Source organism: Schistocerca nitens, chromosome 8 (genome assembly GCF_023898315.1).
Source record: "Schistocerca nitens isolate TAMUIC-IGC-003100 chromosome 8, iqSchNite1.1, whole genome shotgun sequence".
Taxonomy (NCBI): Eukaryota; Metazoa; Arthropoda; class Insecta; order Orthoptera; family Acrididae; genus Schistocerca; species Schistocerca nitens.
Window position 1 is genome coordinate 86,212,349 of NC_064621.1, and position 23,144 is coordinate 86,235,492.

Genomic DNA, 23,144 nt, shown 5'->3' on the forward strand with positions numbered 1-23,144 from the left:
GTCCCATCACTCGTGCACCGACTATAACACAATAACTCACTTAAATCTTGATAACCTGCCATTGTAGCAGCAGCTACCGAACTAACAACTGCACCAGACACGTGTTGTCTTATATAGGCGTTGCCGACCGCTGCCACGTATTCTGTCTGTTTACATATCTCCGTATGTGAATACTCATGCCCATACCAGTTTCTTTAGGGCTTCAGTGTATCTTGCTCTGGGCAGCAGGTCCGCTGTTGAAGAGCAGACACATGGACGCAAATGTCGTCTATAATGACGGGCGTAATCCACTTAATAGTGCAGTTAGAACCAAGCAGAAAACATCAGGTAGTAAATTATGTGACGTGTTTGTGGGCTGACGGTTAGCTGCAGAGAAGAAACAACCAACACACTTATGAGTGTACTCATAAGCTGCCACATTGCGAGGTGCCGGGGTGGAGAAGAGTTTGTACCTCTTTAATTCAGACGAATTTTGCAAGAGAACGAGACATACACTCGACCCTCTCCTTATCTACCACCTAATTAATTATGCGCACAACGGTAATGGAAGGAAATGATGGTGGACCCTGCTATTTGGTAAAATAAGGAGTGCACAGTCACAATAATTTGATAAAAATCGTAATCTGCTCAGAAAAAGAGAACTTTATCATAATAAACAACAGGAAATGGGATTCTGCCTATATCTATGTAGTGATATGTGGATTAGATGAGATTTATTATACATCAGAACACAAATGCACATGATTGTCGACACACACAGTAGGTTAAAGGATAAGGTACACTGAAATATTATGAGAATAAGAGTTGACTCAAGAACAAGGGGCTCCTACTCTCTGTGATGCAATAGATTGAAGATACTGACTGGAGGTCCAAATGAATCAAATATTAATCTCCCGACTATACAGGGTGTTACAAAAAGGTACGGCCAGACTTTCAGGAAACATTCCTCACACACAATGAAAGAAAATATGTTATGTGGACATGTGTCCGGAAACGCTTACTTTCCATGTTAGAGCTCATTTTATTACTTCTCTTCAAATAACATTAATCATGCAATGGAAACACACAGCAACAGAACGTACCAGCGTGACTTCAAACACTTTCTTACAGGAAATGTTCAAAATGTCTTCCGTTATCGAGGAAACATGCATCCACCCTCTGTCGCATGGAATCCCTGATGCGCTGATGCAGCCCTAGAGAATGGCGTATTGTATCACAGCCGTCCACAATACGAGCACGAAGAGTCTCAACATTTGGTACCGGGGTTGCGTAGACAAGAGATTTCAGATGCCCCCATAAATGAAAGTCAAGAGGGTTGAGGTCAGGAGAGCGTGGAGGCCGCCTCTACCAATTCATCGGTCACCGAATCGGTTGTTGAGAAGTGTACGAACACTTCGACTGAAATATGCAGGAGCTCCATCGTGCATGAACCACATGTTGTTTCGTACTTGTAAAGGCACATGTTCTAGCAGCACAGGTAGAGTATCCAGTATGAAATCATGATAACGTGCTCCATTGAGCGTAGATGGAAGAACATGGGGCCCAATCAAGACATCACCAACAATGCCTGCCCAAACGTTCACAGAAAATCTGTGTTGATGACGTGATTGCACAATTGCGTGCGGATTCTCGTCAGCCCACACATGTTGATCGTGAAAATTTACAATTTGATCACGTTGGAATGAAGCCTCATCCGTAAAGAGAACATTTGCACTGAAATGAGGATTGACACATTGTTGGATGAACCATTCGCAGAAGTGTACCCGTGGAGGCCAATCAGTTGCTGACAGTGCCTACACACGCTGTACATGGTACGGAAACAACTGCTTCTCCCGTATTACTCTCCATACAGTGACGTGGTCAACGTTACCTTGTACAGCAGCAACTTCTCTGTAGCTGACATTAGGGTTATCGTCAACTGCACGAAGAATTGCCTCGTCCATTGCAGGTGTCCTCGTCGTTCTATGTCTTCCCCAGTCGCGAGTCATAGGCTGGAATGTTCCGTGCTCCCTAAGACGCCGATCAATTGCTTCGAACGTCTTCCTGTCGGGACACCTTCGTTCTGGAAATCTGTATCGATACAAACGTACCGCGCCACGGCTATTGCCCCGAGCTAATCCATACATCAAATGGGCATCTGCCAACTCCGCATTTGTAAACATGGCACTGACTGCAAAACCACGTTCGTGATGAACACTAACCTGTTGATGCTACGTACTGATGTGCTTGATGCTAGTACTGTAGAGCATTGAGTCGCATGTCAACACAAGCACCGAAGTCAACATTACCTTCCTTCAATTGGGCCAACTGGCGGTGAATCGAGGAAGTACAATACATACTGACGAAACTAAAATGTGCTCTAACATGGAAATTAAGCTTTTCCGGACACATAAAATCTTTTCTTTATTTGTGTGTGAGGAATGTTTCCTGGAAGTTTGGCCGTACCTTTTTGTAACACCCTGTATAGCAGTATCGCAATTAGTAGTGAGAGCTGAAATGGGATCACATGGAGAAACAAGCAAGGTGGACTTGTAGCAAATCGAGCGCGCGTGTTGCTGATGGATTCAGTATAAAATTCATAAGATCCTACAATGTCGGAGCCGCAAAATACTGTACGAGTACTGAAATCTGCAGCACGTCGTCAGTAGGCAGCGTCCTTATGATGTAGGCGCCGACTTCTGCCGTGCAGCAACTCTGTGTCAACCCCTGGCCTCGAAGGCTGTCAGAGAATTCTAAGTTCTTCCGAAAGAGAGCGACCATGTTGCAAGACTGTCCGACTCCGACGAAGATTAGATCCCGAATTCCCTCTCTGTGATGCGATGCAAGAGCGAAGCCAGCATTGCTCAACTCCCTACTCTCCTCGAAAACCACGAATCAGCATTCAATTCTGATTCAAAAATTCTCCCACACTGTCTAAGAACATCATTCGCGCCAATAGCGACCGCTCCCTCCAATTTAGAGCAGGGCATTATGACGTCAACTAGCTTCAGTTTAAGGTGACCGATCATGCCTCTGCTATTCAGCTGAGGGCACTGAACTTGCCGTTTGACCGGCCACGAAAACAACCTGCCTAGACCACCGGCCATCCGGGGCCAGACAGTCGCACCCAGCACGGCACAGCCCACAAGTATTCTCAGAATCAAGAGGACAATGCAGTCAGTCGGTGCAAGGAATCTTCATTCCGGATGGGCCAGAACGGTAAACACATAAACTGCAGCGACACTCCGACGTCTCACAGGTCGTTTCGCCATGCATACCAGAGGCGAAACTCGACGGACGTCAGTCGCTTCGCCAGGCGCTTAAGCCTATTGTACGAACCCCATAGAATTCAGGGAAGTGCAGCCCCCAACCGGAAATGCCGTGTGCCGCGTCCTCCGATGCTTGTCTCGCACAAGCCACCCAGGGATGTTACCCAGCATGTTTAGAAATCAAGTGAAAAGTATTTTTTGAGCTCTCAGTACAAATCCTCTCATTACAATAACCTTATTCGGTCTGTTACTGCGGTGAAATGTCACAAAGCATTAATAAAATACATGAAAATGAGATGGCATCGCATCTCGTGGTCGTGCGGTAGCGTTCTCGGTTCCCACGCCCGGGTTCCCGGGTTCGATTCCCGGCGGGGTCAGGGATTTTCTCTGCCTCGTGATGGCTGGGTGTTGTGTGCTGTCCTTAGGTTAGTTAGGTTTAAGTAGTTCTAAGTTCTAGGGGACTGATGACCATAGATGTTAAGTCCCATAGTGCTCAGAGCCATTTGAACCATTTTTTTGAGATGGCATGGAACCTCTCAACATACGAAAATATCTACACTTATACCCGTAACACCCTGTATAGCTTATAGTGCTGGGCCTAATGTCGCACAAAGCAGTTTCCTTACGTGTCCGGCGGCTAATTTGCAAATATTTTAATTATGAACACGTATAACCAGTAGAGGATATTTATGTTGAACCATGATTACTTATAATACTCTAGTAATATTAATAATTAATACTGCCTATGTCTTTCGCGGGCAAGTGCAACTGAGCTACCCAAGCACGACTCACGTCCCGTCCTCAGAGCGTTTCTTGTGCCAGTACCTCGTCTCCTACCTTTCAAACTTCACAGAAGCTCTCCTGCGAACCTTGCAGAACTAGCACTCGTGGAAGAAAGGGTATGGCGGAGACATGGCTTTGCCACAGCCTTGGGGATGTTTCCAGAGTGAAATTTCCACTCTGCAGAGGAATGTGTGCTGATACGAAACTTCCTGGCAGATGGTCAAAGAAACAGACAAGCAGAGATCGTTTCGTGATTAATTCTGGGGCTTTATACTTTAAAGTGAGACAAGAAACGCTTCAAACTACAGTTACTCAAGTTCATATGAGTGGAAGAAAAATTTTACCCAATATAGTAAATACTTCATGATGGGTATGAAGTAAAAGAGAGCAGGTGTCCACCAAAAAAGTTTTTTTAAAGAGGTTTTCTTCCTAGTCATCATTGTTCTGACTTGTTCGATGCTGCTTCCCACTAATTCCTTTAACGTATCAATCCCCTCATTTCAGAATAGCACTTGCACCCAACATCAGCAATTATTTGTTGAGTGTATTTCTATCTCTATCTTCCCCTACAGTTTGTTTACCCTCTACAGCTCCCTCGAATACCATGGAAGTTATTCCTCGATGCCTTAACACTTGACCTATCATCCTGTCCCTTCTTCTTGTCAGTGTTTTCCATGTGTTCCTTTCTCCATCGATTCTGGGGAGAATTCCTCCCTCCTTATCACTGCACCTAATTTTCAACATCTTCCTGTAATACCACATCTCAAACATCTCGATTCACTTCTTTTCCGGTTTTCCCACATGCAGTGATCCAATTCCATACAATTGTGTGTTTCAAACGTACATTCTAAGACATTCAGATAGAGGCCCTTGTTTGATACTAGCAGACTTCTCTTGACCAGGGAGACCCTATTTGCCTGTGCTAATCTGCTTTTTACGTCCTAATTGCTTCGTCTGTCACGTGTTATTTTACTTCCAATGTAGAAGAAGTCCATAACTTCGTCTACTTTCTGATTTACAATCTTGATATCTGTTTATCCCCATTACATTCATCATTTTTAGCAAAAAAAAAATGAAGCGAAACAGTCCAAAGAACTACTAAACTGTATTTAATATTATATTATCAGAAATCGGTAATATATCCCGTATCCCAACAAATAACACAGGTTTTTAAAACAACGAAACTCCACTTTCGCTATCACATTCTCTGAGCCATTGAGAACGAGATAGATTCATTGTGTCTTGACTTTAAAGTTGAATCCGCCTCCATGTTACGTGTGTATGCTTAATGAAAGGAGTGTTTATATACATCGTCAGTTGTTATGTAATGCAATTGCTGACAGCGTATACAAATATGTCTTTCATCATGCCTTACAAAAATACTTCATACCCTGTGTATGCAGCATAAAGTCTCCGAAGATGAGCAGGAAATCTTCTGTACCGTCTATGTAATTATGATAGTGTTGCTTCAAACCATGTGGCAGTATAAATAAGGTCTTTATTTCAGCAAGCAACGAAATGTTTCGTCTACTGTGGACAACATATTGCCAGTCAGTAATAAAAATAAACTGAATACATTTTTGCAGTTCGATCTTTAGTAGTAAGCTAAACACTGATGTAGCGTGAACATGTGGTCGGTTAACAGTGTTACGACTTTCCATGTGATAAGTTGCCTGGCTCTTTATTTCCCAGTCACGGCTTGGATGGACGAGCGTGTATCCTGCGAGCAATCTGCGAAGCGCAGGACCTTCCCGGGATTGCAGCCGACACCAGTTCGGTTGTTGCGGACATTCTGCGCCTCGTCTTCACGTAAGTAACGGGCTCTCAATGAGTCCTTGGATTATGATCACGCGCGTCCGAAAAAAATCATCTAGGAAGGTGCTAGATTGTAAAATTGTCACTTCCGATATAATTGATTGGATGAATTTGGAGACATATTTTGCACGAAGAACTAAAGTCAATAAAAATTACTCTAAACATATTATAACCTAGATAACTGACACTCGTCGATTCAATACATCTTTGGTGGTCTACATACATTTTTATGTTATTAACATGAGCATAGATGGGAACTTTTTTCAGTTAATGATCTGAAATTGAATCATCATACGATAGTATGAAGTGTTATGCGAGTTAATAAATAAAACTAGAAAATATCCATTAAATGTGTATCTGTTAGGTTGGTCCTCAAGATGGATGTCGGAGAGAATCAGGACGAAGGTAATAACTTTGCTGGCTATCGACAGGAATAACTAACAAGAAATATCATTGATTTATACGGTACGAAATGGTGAAACGTTAAATGAACTTTTAAAAATATCGATCATACTGTTTTTATCCTGTATGCAATACTTTGTTTAGAAAGTTATGTATCGTTTCATATTAATGAGTCATCGAATTTTTCTAATGTATTCTATATTTTAATGTACAGTGGCATGATTAAATTCGAACAAAAATGTGTTATGAAACATACGTTTTAAGTTATTTATATAAAGTGTAGGCGAGCACCAGCATTCAATTAGGTGAATGGGAAAGCTAAAACAACACTCAGATTGCCCAGCAGTATTGATTTAAAAGCCTAGGACTGAAGAATTTGTAACTGTATGATTGCACGTTTCTCTGTGTTGCATTCCATACAATTCCAGGTGATGCTAATTCCGGGCGCGGTCATATCTTTCGACCTAGAAAATTCACAGTTTCCTTCTCTTTTCTAGCCTTGAGAGCGCCTTCTGTCTTTCCGACTGTTGTGCTTGCGCCCACGCATGAAGTACAAAATAAAAGTAAAGGAATGTAGTGACAGCATATACGAAAAGTTGTTTGCCAAACTTGTGCAGTGATGAAGCTGTCCAGAGGGAAGCGGGGGAGTGTCATCTTAGGAATTGAAGAAATAGGTTGGCTAGGTTGTCTCCAGCCGTGATAACGTAATGTTTCGCGGCGACTTTCTTGAATAAATGCTTCAGATTTCTTGCTGCGTCAAATTTGTCTGTCTCGAACTTTTGAACACATCCTCTGTCGCCATCTTCAGGGGATGTTTCAGTATCGCATAAGGTACTTTAGTTGGCGGAATTATCTGAAAGAGGCGTCATGGAGCATATATTTATTTATTTACTACTTTCTTTAGTCTGTTATCTAGATCAGAAGTTGCCCATGAATGCATGAACATGGCACATAACATTTTACATAAATTCAAATCTCATGACATCATGGACTCCTGAAACTACCACATGGTATGTCTGTGTGAGTGGAGTGAAGAACATTGGCTGGTTCAAATGGCTCTCAGCACTATGGGACTTAACATCTGAGGTCATCAGTCACCGAAGAACATTGGTAGCGATGCTGATTTGGTTAGGTAGTGGATGAAACAGCTGATTTCCCTGTTGTCTACAACCCTTTGTGCGTCACAATTAGAAAAAAATTGTGGAATATTTTTTTGTGATGAATATTTACTGTATATATGCATATATGCCGTATCCATTGCAAAAGTTCTTTTGAAGCTATTGGTTAATAAATAAAATAATGATTCCAAATGGCATCATTAGAAATTACATAATAATTACTCAAAAAAAAAAAATGCATACATAACTCTATTGTATACTTACCGTATTTCTTTCCCTTGCCATTGAGGAACTACGTAAAGTTAGTTCCATAACCAAGAATTTCACCATACACAAAATGAAACTAAAAAAAAAACAGTTATTGTTCACTCACAAAAGCAGTAGCACAACTCACGACACTTCTCTGTTCTGAACTTCAAACAAACGGCGAGTCACGAAAGCAAACGCCACTGTGATCTGTTGGTCAAACTTGGAACTACGTGAAGCGATGCCAAACGGTATCACTGAAGCATTGGGAAGCTCAAAAGAGCCAGGAATACTTAATGAAGCCATTTGGAATCGTAGACGCAGAAAAGGTAAAGCACCAAGTGCGCGTAGCAACTGCCTCGATTCCAGTTATTGTTAGACATTTTGATTTCAACGGTTTTTTCATTGGCAGAACTCCACTTGGGAGATGCATGGCATACTAAATCCGTTTTATCATACAGAATCGTATGCTTGTTAATCGGCCTGTTTGGCAACGGCAAACGTCTCGAAATCTCGATGTTTAATTTGCGTGGCAGTTACTTATTCCAGGAAATAAAATTTGCTCCTGTCACGCTTTTCTTTCGAAGACTATTGGTTTCGGAAGATTGACACTGACTTTTTTCATATGACACCGTGGAAGTCATGGATCAAGTCAGTCACGTAGGTGCAGTATTTCTTGATTTCCGAAAAGCATGTAATTCAGTACCATACTACGGCCGTAATTTTTCCCGAGGGCATGCAGCTTTGCTGAGAGCTGCATCAAACCAGTTTCAGGACTGAAGACCACACACACACACACACACACACACACACACACACACACATACCTCTGATTATTATCGAAGGAAATATTGTATGAGTTATGAAGCGAAATTTGTGAGTGGAGTGAGGATTTCTTGGTAGGGAGGGTGCAGCACGTTATATTGAATGGAGAGGCATCGAGTGTCACTTCAGTTGTGCCCCACGTAAGTGTGTTGCGACTCTTACCGTTCATATCGTATAATAATGGCCATCCAGGCATTACTAATAGTAACCTCAGAATTTCACATATGATAGGTTTATCTATAAGGGTGTGCAAATATTCACTCGAATCTCGATATGATTTTAAAGTGCTTCAAAGATTGACATCATTTTTTAATATTGCGAAATATAAAAAAAAAGGTTCAAATGGCACTGAGCACTATAGGACTTAACTTCTAAGGTCATCAGTCCCCTAGAACTTAGAACTAATTAAACCTAACTAACCTAAGGACATCACAGACACCCATGCCTGAGGCAGGATTCGAACCTGCGACCGTAGCGGTCGCGCGGCTCCAGACTGTAGCGCCTACAACCGCTCGGCCACCTCGGCCGGCCGTGAAATATAAAATTGTATTCTTCAGAAAATGGAAAAAAGTAGTACCTGTGACTACAATATCAACGAGTCGCAATTCGGATCGGTCAAATTATACAAGCAGCTTGGAGTAACAATCTATAGGTATAGGAAACGGAGTGATCGAAAAGCCTCAGTCGTAGTTGTAGCAGGTGGCAAACTTTACTTCATTGGTAGAATACTAGGGAAATTGAGCAGCCTACAACGAACGTTATTTACCAAACAATCGTTCGATCCATTCTCGAGTGTATGGGAACCGTATAGGATTAACAAGCCTGGTAAGGATGACGAGCAATACTCAAGGACCGATCGAACGTGAGTGTTGCAAGTCACTTATTTCATAGATGAATTGCATTTCCTTAAGTGTATACCAATGAATGTCAGCCTGGCATTTCTTTCTACACGTTGTTTTATGTTATCATTGCATTTTAGTTCGCTCTGGATTCTTACTCCTAGGTACTTGTGGGTAATTACCGTTTCCAGTGATTGTAGCCTACAGTGTAACCGTTCGTTAGTGGACTTCTTCGTCTATTTATGCGCATTAAGTAATATTGGGTGGTCAAAAAGTCTCGACGTCTTTCCAGAAAGCATTTGCAGAAAACAGCATTGCAATCCATTTCTGTAATAACGAGGGCCTCCTCTTATTAGTTTTTACAAAATAATCAATAAGTATGGTTACGATATAAGAAACTGCGGCTGGTGCTAGTGTTCGATGGCGTTATTTTTCTTATCCGTAGATACAACAGGAGTTCACTCAGAAATTTCAAAAGCCACGACCAACAAGAATAAATATCTGGTCACTTGTCAATAAGTTCCAAGGAAACGGAAACAATGGCAACGAATCACGCTCAGGGAGACCTCCTATACCACAAGAAGTATCCAGCGAATCAGAGAAGCAATCGAAAGAATTCAGACTGCATCAACTAGTCTTTTAAATGACATGTTAGGCGCACCAGAATCATCGATTATGAACGCTTTATACTTTACATTAGACAAGAAAGTGTATCACAGTCAGATGCTCCACAAACTAGACGACAAAATTGCGCACCTCGGCAGGCTGCGTATTACGATGCAGGACCTGCACGCAACGAACACATCATACATGATATTTTTTCTTACTGATGAAGCCAAATTCCACATCAGTGGGAAAATTAAGTAACATAACTATCTCATATGGGGTAAGGAGACATTTCATGCTGCCACTGAATGACAAAGAACAACTCCAGGAACCACAACTTCAGCAAGCAGGCATTACTGACACTTCTGTGTTCTATCATGATGTAGCGCCCTATCATTTAGTCCTCATCGTGAAAGGGTACCGAAATCGAATATCCATCAATAGATGGGTAGAAGAGATTGATGAAATGTATGATGAGATAAAAGAAATTATTCAGATAGTGAAGGGAGACGAAAATTTAATAGTCATGGGTGACTTGAATTCGATAGCAGGAAAAGGTAGAGAAGGAAACGTAGTAGGTGAATATGGAATGGGGGCAAGGAATGAAAGAGGAACCCGCTTGGTAGAATTTTGCGCCGAGAATAGCTTAATCATAGCTAACACTTGGTTCAAGAATCATGAAAGAAGGTTATATACGAGGGCTATCCACAAAGTACATTACGTTTTGGAATTAAAAATAAATAAAGTATTAGAAATTTTTTTTATTATATACAGATGAAAGCCACACTTCAATACTACTTTTCTACATAGTTTCCATTTAAATTAAGGTATTTATCTTAGCGATGGACGAGCTTGGAAATTCCTTCGTCGTAAAATTCGGCCGCCTGCGCCTTCAACCACGTGGTTACCTGTTCTTGAAGCTGTGCGTCGTCATCAAAACGCTGCATAGCCAACCACTTCTTCATTGCTGGGAATAAGTGGAAGTCGCTCGGTGCCAGGTCGGGACTGTACGGCGGATGAGGAAACAACTCCCACTTAAAAGATTCGAGAACTTCACGAGTGGCATTTGCCGTGTATTGCTCTTCTGAGGTTGTGCAGTGTTTGGCAATACCTTAGAGAGTTTATTGTAGTGCCTCTTTCCAGGAAATCCACAAAAATCGTATTTCTACCGGGTTACTGATTAACCACGTGGTTGAAGGCGCAGGCAGCCGAATTTTACGACGAAGGAATTTCCAAGCTCGTCCATCGCTACGATAAGTGCCTTAATTTAAATGGCAACTATGTAGAAAAGTAATATTTAAGTGTGGCTTTCATCTGTATATAATAAAAAAAATTTCCAATACTTTATTTATTTTTAATTCCAAAACGTAATGTACGTTGTGGATAGCCCTCGTACGTGGAAGAAGCCTGAAGATACTGACAGGTTTCAGATAGATTACATAATGATAAGACAGAGACTTTGGAACCAGGTTTTAAACTGTAAGACATTTCCAGGGGCAGATGTGGACTCTGACCACAATCTGTTGGTTATCAACTGTAGATTAAAACTGAAGAAACTGCAAAAAGTTGGGAATTTAAGGAGATGGGACCTGGATAAACTGACAGAACCAGAGGTTGTAGAGAGTTTCAGGAAAAGCATTAGGGAACGATTGACAAGAATGGGGGAAAGAAATACGGTAGAAGAAGAATGGGTAGCTCTGAGAGATGAAATAGTGAAGGCAGCAGAGGATAAGTAGGTAAAAAAACGAGGACTAATAGAAATCCCTGGGTAACAGAAGAGATATTGAATTTAATTGATGAAAGGAGAAAATACAAAAATGCAGTCAATGAAGCAGGGAAAAAGAAATACAAGCGTCCCAAAAATGAGATCGACAGAAAGTACAAAATTGCTACACAGGGATGGCTAGAGGACAAATGTAAGGATGTAGAGGCGTATATCTCTAGGGGTAAGATAGATACTGCCTACAAGAAAATTAAAGAGACCTTTGGAGGAAACGGAACCACTTGCATGAATATCAAGAGCTCAGATGGAAACCCAGTTCTAAGCAAAGAAGGGAAAGCAGAAAGGTGGAAGGAGTATATAGAGGGTCTTTACAATGGTGATGGTCTTGAGGACAATATTTTGGAAATGGAGGAGGTTGTAGATGATGATGAAATGGGAGATATGATACTGCGTGAAGAGTTTGATAGAGCACTGAAAGACCTAAGTCGAAACAAGGCCTCGGGGGTAGACAACAACCCATTAGAACTACTGATAGCCTTGGGAGCGCCTGTCCTGACAGAACTCTACCATCAGGTGAGTAAGATGTATGAGACAGGTGAAATACCCTCAGAGTTCAAGAGGAATATAATAATTCCAAGCCCGCATCTCGTGGTCGTGCGGTAGCGTTCTCGCTTCCCACGCCCGGGTTCCCGGGTTCGATTCCCTGCGGGGTCAGGGATTTTCTCTGCCTCGTGATGGCTGGGTGTTGTGTGCTGTCCTTAGGTTAGTTAGGTTTAAGTAGTTCTAAGTTCTAGGGGACTTATGACCACAGCAGTTGAGTCCCATAGTGCTCAGAGCCATTTGAACCAATAATTCCAATCCCAAAGAAAGCAGGTGTTGACAGCTGTGAAAATTACCAAACTATCAGTTTAATAAGCCACGGCTGCAAAATACTAACACGAATTCTTTACAGACGAATGGAAAGATTAGTAGGAGCCGACCTCGGGGAAGATCAGTTTGGATTCCGTTAACATGTTGGAACACGTGAGGAAATAATGACCCTACGACGTATCTTAGAAAACAGATTAAGGAAAGGCAAACATACGTTTATAGCATTTGTAGACTTAGAGAAAGCTTTTGACAATGTTGATTGGAACACTCTCTTTCAAATTCTGAAGGTGGCAGGGGTAAAATACAGGGAGCGAAAGGCTATTTACAATTTGTACAGAAACCAGATGGCAGTTATAAGAGTCGAGGGGCACGAAAGGGAATCAGTGGTTGGGAAGGGAGTGAGACAGGTTTGGAGCCTCTCCCCGATGTTATTCAATCTGTATATTGAGCAAGCAGTAAGGGAAACAAAAGAAAAATTCGAAGTAGGAATTAAAATCCATGGAAAAGAAATAAAAACTTTGAGGTTGGGCGATGACATTGTAATTCTGTCAGAGACAGCAAAGGACCTGGAAGAGCACCTGAACGGAATGGACAGTGCCTTGAAAGGAGGATATAAGATGAACATCAACAAAAGCATAACGAGGATAATGGATGCAGTCGAATTAAATCGGGTGATGCTGAGGGAATTAGATTAGGAAATGAGATACTTAAAGTAGAAAATGGGTTTTGCTATTTGAGGAGCAAATTAACTGATAATTGTCGAAGTAGAGAGGATATAAGATGTAGACTGGCAATGGCAAGGAAAGCGTTTCTGAAGAAGATAAACAGTTTAGACAAGAAAAGCATATAAGCTTTCGAAATGTGGTGCTATAGAAGAATGATGAAGGTTAGATGGGTAGATCACATAACTTATGAGGAGGTATTGAATAGAATTGGGGAGAAGAGAAATTTGTGGCACAAACGGCTAGAAGAACGAATCGGTTAGTAGGCCATATTCTGAGGCATCAAGGGATCCCCAACTTAGTACTGGAGGGCAGCGTAACTTAGTATTGGAGGGCAGCGTGGAGGGTAAAAATCGTAGAGGGAGACCAAGAAATGAATACAGTAAACAGATTCAGAAGGATGTAGGTTGCAGTAAGTACTGGGCGATGAAGAAGCTTGCACAGGATAGAGTAGCATGGAGAGCTGCATCCAACCAGCCTCTGGACCGAAGACCACAACGACAACAACAACAACAATAACAACATGGGTGGAAGAGATTACACCCTTGGATTTTCTTGTGTGCGGATACAGAAAGTCAAGGGTGTACAAGACAAAGGTAAGGAACTACCAATATCTAAGTGCCCGAATCCAGGATACAGGGTTGGTATTTCACAGGATGGACTTCAAAATACATTCAGGTGTGCTCTTTAGCGATACGAGTAACTCTTCTAAATGGTCGGAGTCAATGTTGAAGTGTGATGACAATATATACATACACTGATAATAAACATATGCGTATTGTGTAAATGCGTTCACTATTTTCTGGGGGTGGATCGAGATTTTGTGCCCATCCTGTATACATTTACGTTCAGGGCAAATTCACAGTTCCTGCACCAATAATCATTCCCCTACAAGTCTTCCTGCAAATTCGCGACTGTCTTCTGACGTTGCTACCTCCTTACAGAGAACCGCTTCATCCGAAAACGGCCTCGTTTGAGGCTTCCACTTTATCCACGATCATTTATGTACACTGTAAACGGTCCTTTCACAGGTTTTTCGGGTACTCTGAAATTACTTTCACATCTGTCGATTTCATCCCGTTAAGAGCGATGTGTTCAAGAAGCTGTGAATGCAGTCACAAATACACTCAAGTTCCAATGAAACTGGTACTGGTAGCCTACAGGTATCCTGTAAGAACGGAATCAACGAGCGGATGGACGAGTACGGGTATGGAGACAACCTCACGAATTCATGGACCCCGCATGTCATCAGGGAGCTGTTGAAGCCGGTGGAGGATTTGTAGTGGTGTGGGACATTTGCAGATGGAGTGGTATGGGACCGCTGATACATCTAAACTCTTACAAATGACACAATTTTAAGCATCCTGTCTGATCATCTGCATTCATTCATGTCCAGTGTGCATTCCGAAGGACTTGGGCATTTCCAGCAGGAAAATGCGACACCCCACACGTCCGGAATTGCTACAGAGTGGCTCCAGGGACACTTTTAGGAGTTTAAACACTTCCGCTGGCCGCTAAACTCCCCAGACATCATTACTGACCATATCTGGGATGCCTTGTAACGTGCTGTTCAGAAGAGATCTCCACTCCCTCGTACTCTTATGGATTTCTAGTCAGCCGGGCCCGATTCATGGTGTCAGTTCCCTCCACCATTACTCCAGACATTATTCGAGTCCATGCCGCGTCGTGTTGCGGCACTTCTGCGTGCTCGCGGGGCCCCACACGATATTACGCAAGTGTTCCAATTTCTTTGGCTCTTTAGTGTATTTTCCGTAAGCCCCTTGCTTGGTCAGTAAACTACAGTGCGGAAGTGTAGAAAATGCCATCCTGAAATCAAGGGACTCGACATCAACTGGTTGTCTTTGTCTGGCGCCATCTAGATCTCCTGGACGAACAAAACAAGCTGAGCTCTGCAACGTCTGTAACGCCGGAAATGCATATCCTCCTATTTCCATCAATTGTACTATAAATTTTGTTCCTTTATTTGTTACCTGAAGATATGACATTTCTGTGTCTTTATGTATTGTAATTGTTTACTATTTATGCATTTATGTCGATGTATAATTGGTTTGTTTTGTAAATATTATTTGTATTTTTACGCTGGGTCTTGCCTAGGGAAAACTATGCTATCGAACGAATTCATCGATAGGTCGTGTGAAGAACGAAAGTGTTTAGGATCTTTGGTAGTGTTAACTCTGCCGCGTGGAGCGCGGGGCAGGGGGGTCTGGCTGGAGTAGTGCAGTGGAGCAGGTGTGTTGTGTGACGCTCCCGCGAGTTGCCGCGCGTTCGGGGTTGGGCAGCATGTAATTGCGCTCGACTGGCTATAATAGTTTCTAGCACGGTGTCGCGGACGGGAAGCATTAGCTGGCACACATCAAGAGCCCGTTTCGCCTGGTGACCGTGTCGAGAAGAAGGCGCACCAGCATCCAGCTTCTGCAACAGCGACGGCCGACAATGAGTGACTGTCGCCACCTCCTCGATCGACGGCTTCAAACCTTCAATCAACCAACAAGGAAGACTAAAAGCACGTTAAGTTTCAGAACTGTATGGCAGACCTCAGCTTTTAAAATTGTTGCATCACAAAATTACAGCAACTTAGCATGAACTTTTGTTGCTCATTGTCACAATTGCATTGCCAAGCAGGGTCCCTTCCTTTTCCGAAATGAACCCGAGTGTCGTTGAAATTCAAACGCCAGCATTTAGATTACACAAGCACAAATTATGAGTGCGAGTTTTGTTACCATATTTTAGCTTACTTGTGACTACAGCTCAGCTTGGTACGTACTAAATTTTACTATTGTTAATTGTTCAGAATCATTTAATTCAAGTTCAAAGTTAAATCTCTTATTTCTAAATTGCGTAGAATCAAGTAACTTTTGAAATGATTGTTGAGGTAGTCCAAGACTAACCGTATTTTACTGAATTTCGATGTGCTTCAGAAAGAAAGCTCACTATTAACTTCAGTCACTAAATTAACTTTCGATTTTCCGGTTTTATTAATTCTTTTGCTAAATTAAGTCAGAGTGTAGCGAAATTTATTACTTCTGACAAACTTTCAGTTTTCACACTACACGTGTCAACCTTCAGTTGCCACGCTTCTAGTGCTAATTATATGTGTAATAACCTTTCTTTTTCAGTTACTATAGTAATTGTCCTTAGGACTGGCGACCGTAATTTCCCCCAAATCTCAAATATCTAATTACCGCTAGTTAATTGTTGACGTAACGGCCGCACATTTACTTTCTTTATTAACTTTACCCCTTTTCAAAATTAATTTCCACCAGTTTCATTTGCATTTTTCCTTTCATTTAGATGTAACCCTTTCCTCCCTCTTTACCGACAGATTAACTTCGGTGACGATTGCTTTTCCCAAATTTCCATTAGGTACACGCGGTTTAATTTTTCACTGTCATTAAGGTCGATAAGTGAGGAGGAGGTTACACGTCTCTCTTTGTGGAATCCATGTTCATTCTTATACAGCGGATTTCCGTTCTGTACAAACTTCGTAATACTTGAGCATAGAATATTTTTCATAATTAAACATGACTGACATCAGCGACATAGGCCTATAAGTATGTGCATCTCAGACTCGACCCTTCTTGAAAACTGGGATGACCTCCACCCTTTCCCAATACGTCTCATGGCTGTGGCGAAGTTGGATAAGCACTTAGTACAGATTAGGTAAAATCGTTAAAAAGGACATCAAAGATGACACTGCATACATTTGGTTTACAAACTGCGTGATCCCAGTTGAGAGTTTGGCGTATTTTAACGAAAACTTGTAGGTGATTGGGTAAGTTCTTCAGTTATTATTAAGTGTATGTAATGTTTTACAAAACTGTTAAAGAGTACACCACATGCAGATTATAAGAAGTGTACAGAACTATACAGAATAACATTTCGACACGGCAGAAGCTGTCATTAACTTTCAGTCAAGACCAGGAATTAGATTCAGTACGCAGTGAATGTTGTACAGTAGCACAGCTGGGCGAGAATGTGCTGGAATTAACATTCCGGAAAGTTTGTACAAAGATACAGTCTTCAGTATTTTTCCTTATTCCAGTTCTCACATAGAAAGATACACACCAACTGGAAATTTTCAATGTCGAAGCTCTATGTATAACGGAGGCGTTCAACTTTACTAACTTTTGTTTTTATTTCTCAGTAGGCAGCCTTCCAACTCCACTATTAATTTATTTCTGTAAGAATTTTGATTGGAAAAAATTCAATGAGTTACGAAGATAAATATGTTAAAAGATGCTTTTATTGAAGCATATTAATTCTACTTTCTTCCTCTCCCATAAAACGTAGGCTAGTACATAACTGTCAATGTCAATGTAACTGTGTGCCGGCAGGAGAAAGTGATTATTACCTGGAATTACTTTTTCTGGGATATTATTTCTGTTGGCAAAAATTTGCAATGGAGACAACACAATGTTTGGCAGAAGTGTAAATATGCTATTAATCTGAATCAGATTCACTCCTCCAATATGAATTTTTTTTCTAAACGTAAAGTAAATTTTCATTGCGACTGCATGAACCTTGATAAACATGTCGAACAAATAATAAATCTAACGCCGTGTACAATAATTTAGGCGAGCGCGACGAACCGTCATTTGCTAACCTGTTTACTATTGGAACTCCGTGATACATGGCTACTTCAAAGTGATTCATTGCAGCAAGTGTGGCTTAAAGCGCACCAAACATGAAGCTTCGCACAGAGCTTTATAACAGAGGCATAATCACAATTATATGCATCCGTAAACTTCAGAAACGTAATAAATGTGACAAATAATGAAACGATAATCTTTTAATTATGAACAGCGACTACATAAACGATTAAAGTTTATGATGAATGCCATTCCACCAATTTCACACTGAGTGAAAGAGAAAATACAATTTTCAGTTGTTGCTACTAAAAGTACTTGCTAAGAGATAGACTTATTGCCTTGCTACATTTACTTAAGATAATTTATGCAGAGTTGTAATTGGCGACAGCTACCCAGAGACGGTTTGCCCCTTGTGAATGGCTAAATGCCTCTCTATATTACGAAATTGTTGAGTTTTGCGTGACCACTTGTTGACGCCTAACCTGTTCGCTTTCGTGTCACGATCTCGGCCAACGTTTTACTGATTTTCCGACGTTTCGCCAGCACGAGTGGCTGGGATTCTCAAAGATCTATCATCCATTGTTGATTTCAGTCCCCTTGAAACAGGACACACCGCAGCTGACGCAACGTCGTTAACATTTCGTCTTCAGTCCGTCGTATATGTTCAGTGATACCGTTCCGTCCGAACAGTTCCACCCTACTGTTAAAGTGACCCTGGTGAGAAGAAAGTTTTACGGCAGTATTTTGTTCAAACTCAATTTTCTCTCTTCAATAATGTACGAAGTTCGTTCAGGGGTGCACCCGGAGATATGTTGCCATACGGCGTATTTACGTCTTTCACTGTGTGGCCGACAGTCGACGTGAGCATTTCTGCCAGTCACCAATATTCACGTTTTAATACTTAAAAGTGACGATTGATACTGTGACAAGAGGTATGGAACTTCATTGCACCATTTCAAACAATTGTCGACAAAGCATTAATTCTTCTATATGGACTACTATTGAAAAATAAACAGGAAATGGGAAAGAGAAATAGAGAGAGAGAGAGAGAGAAATAGATGATATTTCTCCCCTTCCTCCCCCCCTCCCCCTCCCCACTTTTCTAGGTGCGTTGCCTGTGAGTAGGGCAGTGTGTTGTTCTTGTGGCAATTTTCAGACTTCCGCTTCTAGCTAGCTCTGAAATACAAAGTTTATACATGTCCTTACTTCATTTTTAAATGACGGCATTTCCTTTTTATGTGCTGCACTCTTTTCCTGAAATTACAAAAATTACTCCGGAAAATTAAGGTTTCTCCCAATCTAAAATCTCATTCTACGGTACAACATGGTCACGTACCTAGGAACAAAAATTTGATTGCAACGTAAAAGCATTGCAATCGAGAAAGTGTTATCAGCACAGTATTTAGTCGTATGTCTGTTACATTACTACTTTGATACGCACCAGTAATAAGTGAAAGTAAATTAGTCAGAAGCATTATCAAAAAACGAGTTACAACTTAAATACATTTTTAAACTGAAGCTGTTGGGAAGCAACACAAATTTCCATTTTCTAGACAGGAGAAACTGTAAACACGTTAAGTAAACTCAGTTGTCTTCGCTAATATCCAATTTTTCGTGGTAAAGCAGCACTTAAATGTGCAGAACTAGCAATACTTGCAAACGCTGCACTAAGCACAGCCTCGTGTCTGGCAATAACAAAAACCGTACAAAATCGGCGGCCTGTAGTGCGCATCTCTTTACGTGCTTCTAAAACCTGTCACTAGACAGATATACCGACCAGATGCGAGGTACACTATTGTTTGAGCCACATGGGTTTCAATTTGATGTACGAAAGTGACCAATCTTATTGATCTGCGAACCGAGTTATGCTAACTACTGATTACTGCAGTATTAAGATCATGATAGATCTGTCAGACCTATTATAATTCACAATGAAGAAATCAGGAAAACAGCATTATTCACATAACGTTTGATGGTCGAAGTAGAGAGGATATAAAATGTAGACTGGCAATGGCAAGGAAAGCGTTTCTGAAGAAGAGAAATTTGTTAACATCAAGTATAGATTTAAGTGGCAGGAAGTCGTTTCTGAAAGTATTTGTATGGAGTGTAGCCATGTACGGAAGTGAAACATGGACGATAAATAGTTTGGACAAGAAGAAAATAGAAGCTTTAGAAATGTGGTGCTACAGAAGAATGCTGAAGATTTGATCGATAGATCACATAACTAATGAGGAGGTTTTGAATACAATTGAGGAGAAGAGGAGTTTGTGGCACAACTTGACTAGAAGAAGGGATCGGTTGGTAGGACATGTTTTCAGGCATCAAGGGATCACCAATTTAGTATTGGAGGGCAGAGTGGAGGGTAAAAATCGTAGAGGGAGACCAAGAGATGAATACACTAAGCAGATTCTGAAGGATGTAGGCTGCAGTACGTACTGGGAGATGAAGAAGCTTGCACAGGATAGAGTAGCATGGAGAGCTGCATCAAACCAGTCTCAGGACTGAAGACCACAACAACAACAACAACAACGTTTGATGCGACTGCCGTCTGTCACTCAGCATGCTCAGCAGTTGTTCTACATCTACATCACGTGGCTTTGGCTGTCTTTCTCTAACAGCCCCCTGCAACTGTATAAACATCTATCTTAATCGCTTTTGGAACAGCACACAGTTGTTATGCGAGTACGTTTCCTTTCTGCTTAGTCGGCAGTAAGCGGCAGATGTAAGAACTCAGCAAAAGGAATATCTGATAACAGCTGTCCATTGCCTGACAACATGATAAGAATTGCCATACGTTTCAAGGAGCCACACCTCTCCATCCGTGTTTATGCAACAGATCTGCCTTAACAATCGGCATTCAAATGTTCCTATATCCTCTCTATCGCCATCTTACCGGTCAGAAACGTCCACAATGAAGTCGTAGGTTGCGTAAAACTGTGAATAACGCTGTACGACTACCTTCAGAAAGACCTGATTCATTGTTGTTGTTGTTGTGGTCTTCAGTCCTGAGACTGGTTTGATGCAGCTCTCCATGCTACTCTATCCTGTGCAAGCTTCTTCATCTCCCAGTACCCACTGCAACCTACATCCTTCTGAATCTGCTTAGTGTATTCATCTCTTGGTCTCCCTCTACGATTTTTACCCTCCACGCTGCCATCCAATGCTAAATTTGTGATCCCTTGATGCCTCAGAACATGTCCTACCAACCGATCCCTTCTTCTGGTCAAGTTGTGCCACAAACTCCTCTTCTCCCCAATCCTATTCAATACCTCCTCATTAGTTACCTGATCTACCCACCTTATCTTCAGCATTCTTCTGTAGCACCACATTTCGAAAGCTTCTATTCTCTTCTTGTCCAAACTGGTTATCGTCCATGTTTCACTTCCATACATGGCTACACTCCATACAAATACTTTCAGAAACGACTTCCTGCCACTTAAATCTATACTCGATGTTAACAAATTTCTCTTCTTCAGAAACGATTTCCTTGGCATTGCCAGTCTACATTTTATATCCTCTCTACTTCGACCATCATCAGTTATTTTACTCCCTAAATAGCAAAACTCCTTTACTACTTTAAGTGTCTCATTTACTAATCTAATCCCCTCAGCATTACCCGATTTAATTTGACTACATTCCATTATCCTCGTTTTGCTTTTGTTGATGTTCATCTTATATCCTCCTTTCAAGACACTGTCCATTCCGTTCAACTGCCCTTCCAAGTCCTTTGATGTCTCTGACAGAATTACAATGTCATCGGCGAACCTCAAAGTTTTCACTTCTTCTGCATGAATTTTAATACCTACTCCGAATTTTTCTTTTGTTTCCTTTACTGCTTGCTCAATATACAGATTCAATAACATCGGGGAGAGGCTACAACCCTGTCTCACTCCTTTCCCAACCACTGCTTCCCTTTCATGCCCCTCGACTCTTATAACTGCCATCTGGTTTGTGTTCAAATTGTAAATAGCCTTTCGCTCCCTGTATTTTACCCCTGCCACCTTCAGAATTTGAAAGAGAGTATTCCAGTTAAAGTTGTCAAAAGCTTTCTCAAGTCTACAAATGCTAGAAACGTAGGTTTGCCTTTCCTTAATCTTTCTTCTAAGATAAGTCGTAAGGTTAGTATTGCCTCACGTGTTCCAACATTTCCACGGAATCCAAACTGATCTTCCCCGAGGTCCGCTTCTACCAGTTTTTCCATTCGTCTGTAAAGAATTCGCGTTAGTATATTGCAGCTGTGACTTATTAAACTGATAGTTCGGTAATTTTCACATCTGTCAACACCTGCTTTCTTTGGGATTGGAATTATTATATTCTTCTTGAAGTCTGTGGGTATTTCGCCTGTCTCATACATCTTGCTCACCAGATGGTAGAGTTTTGTCATGACTGGCTCTCCCAAGGCCATCAGTAGTTCTAATGGAATGTTGTCTACTCCCGGGGCCTTGTTTCGACTCAGGTCTTTCAGTGCTCTGTCAAACACTTCACGCAGTATCGTATCTCCCATTTCATCTTGATCTACATCCTCTTCCATTTCCATAACATTGTCCTCAAGTAAATTGCCCTTGTATAGACCCTCTATATACTCCTTCCACCTTTCTGCTTTCCCTTCTTTGCTTAGAACTGGGTTTCCATCTGAGCTCTTGATGTTCATACAAGTGGTTCTCTTCTCTTCAAAGGTCTCTTTAATTTTCCTGTAGGCAGTATCTATCTTACCCCTAGTGAGACAAGCCTCTACATCCTTACATTTGTCCTCTAGCCATCCCTGCTTAGCCATTTTGCACTTCCTGTCGATCTCATTTTTGAGACGTTTGTATTCCTTTTTACCTGCTTCATTTACTGCATTTTTATATTTTCTCCTTTTATCAATTAAATTAAATATTTCTTCTGTTACCCAAGGATTTCTGTTAGCCCTCGTCTTTTTACCTACTTGATCCTCTGCTGCCTTCACTACTTCATCCCTCAGAGCTACCCATTCTTCTTCTACTGTATTTCTTTACCCCATTCCTGTCAATTGTCCCCTTATGCTCTCCCTGAAACTCTCTACAACCTCTGGTTCTTTCAGTTTATCCAGGTCCCATCTCCTTAAATTCCCACCTTTTTGCAGTTTCTTCAGTTTCAATCTGCAGGTCATAACCAATAGATTGTGGTCAGAATCCACATCTGCCCCTGGAAATGTCTTACAATTTAAAACCTGGTTCCTAAATCTCTGTCTTACCATTATATAATCTATCTGATACCTTTTAGTATCTCCAGGATTCTTCCAGGTATACAACCTTCTTTTATAATTCTTGAACCAAGTGTTAGCTATGATTAAGTTATGCTCTGTGCAAAATTCTA

The 23,144-nt window shown here is 41.4% G+C and overlaps 1 protein-coding gene across 1 annotated transcript in view; it reads left to right on the plus strand.

Annotated features, from left to right (window-relative positions):
• The window catches only part of LOC126199406 (uncharacterized), a 143,232-nt gene that overhangs the window by 22,087 nt on the left and 98,001 nt on the right, over positions 1 to 23,144 (plus strand). Inside the window, exon 3 of the mRNA XM_049936325.1 lies at positions 5,724 to 5,840. Coding sequence (XP_049792282.1) covers positions 5,724 to 5,840 — 117 coding nt within the window. The remainder of the gene's footprint in view (positions 1 to 5,723; positions 5,841 to 23,144) is intronic.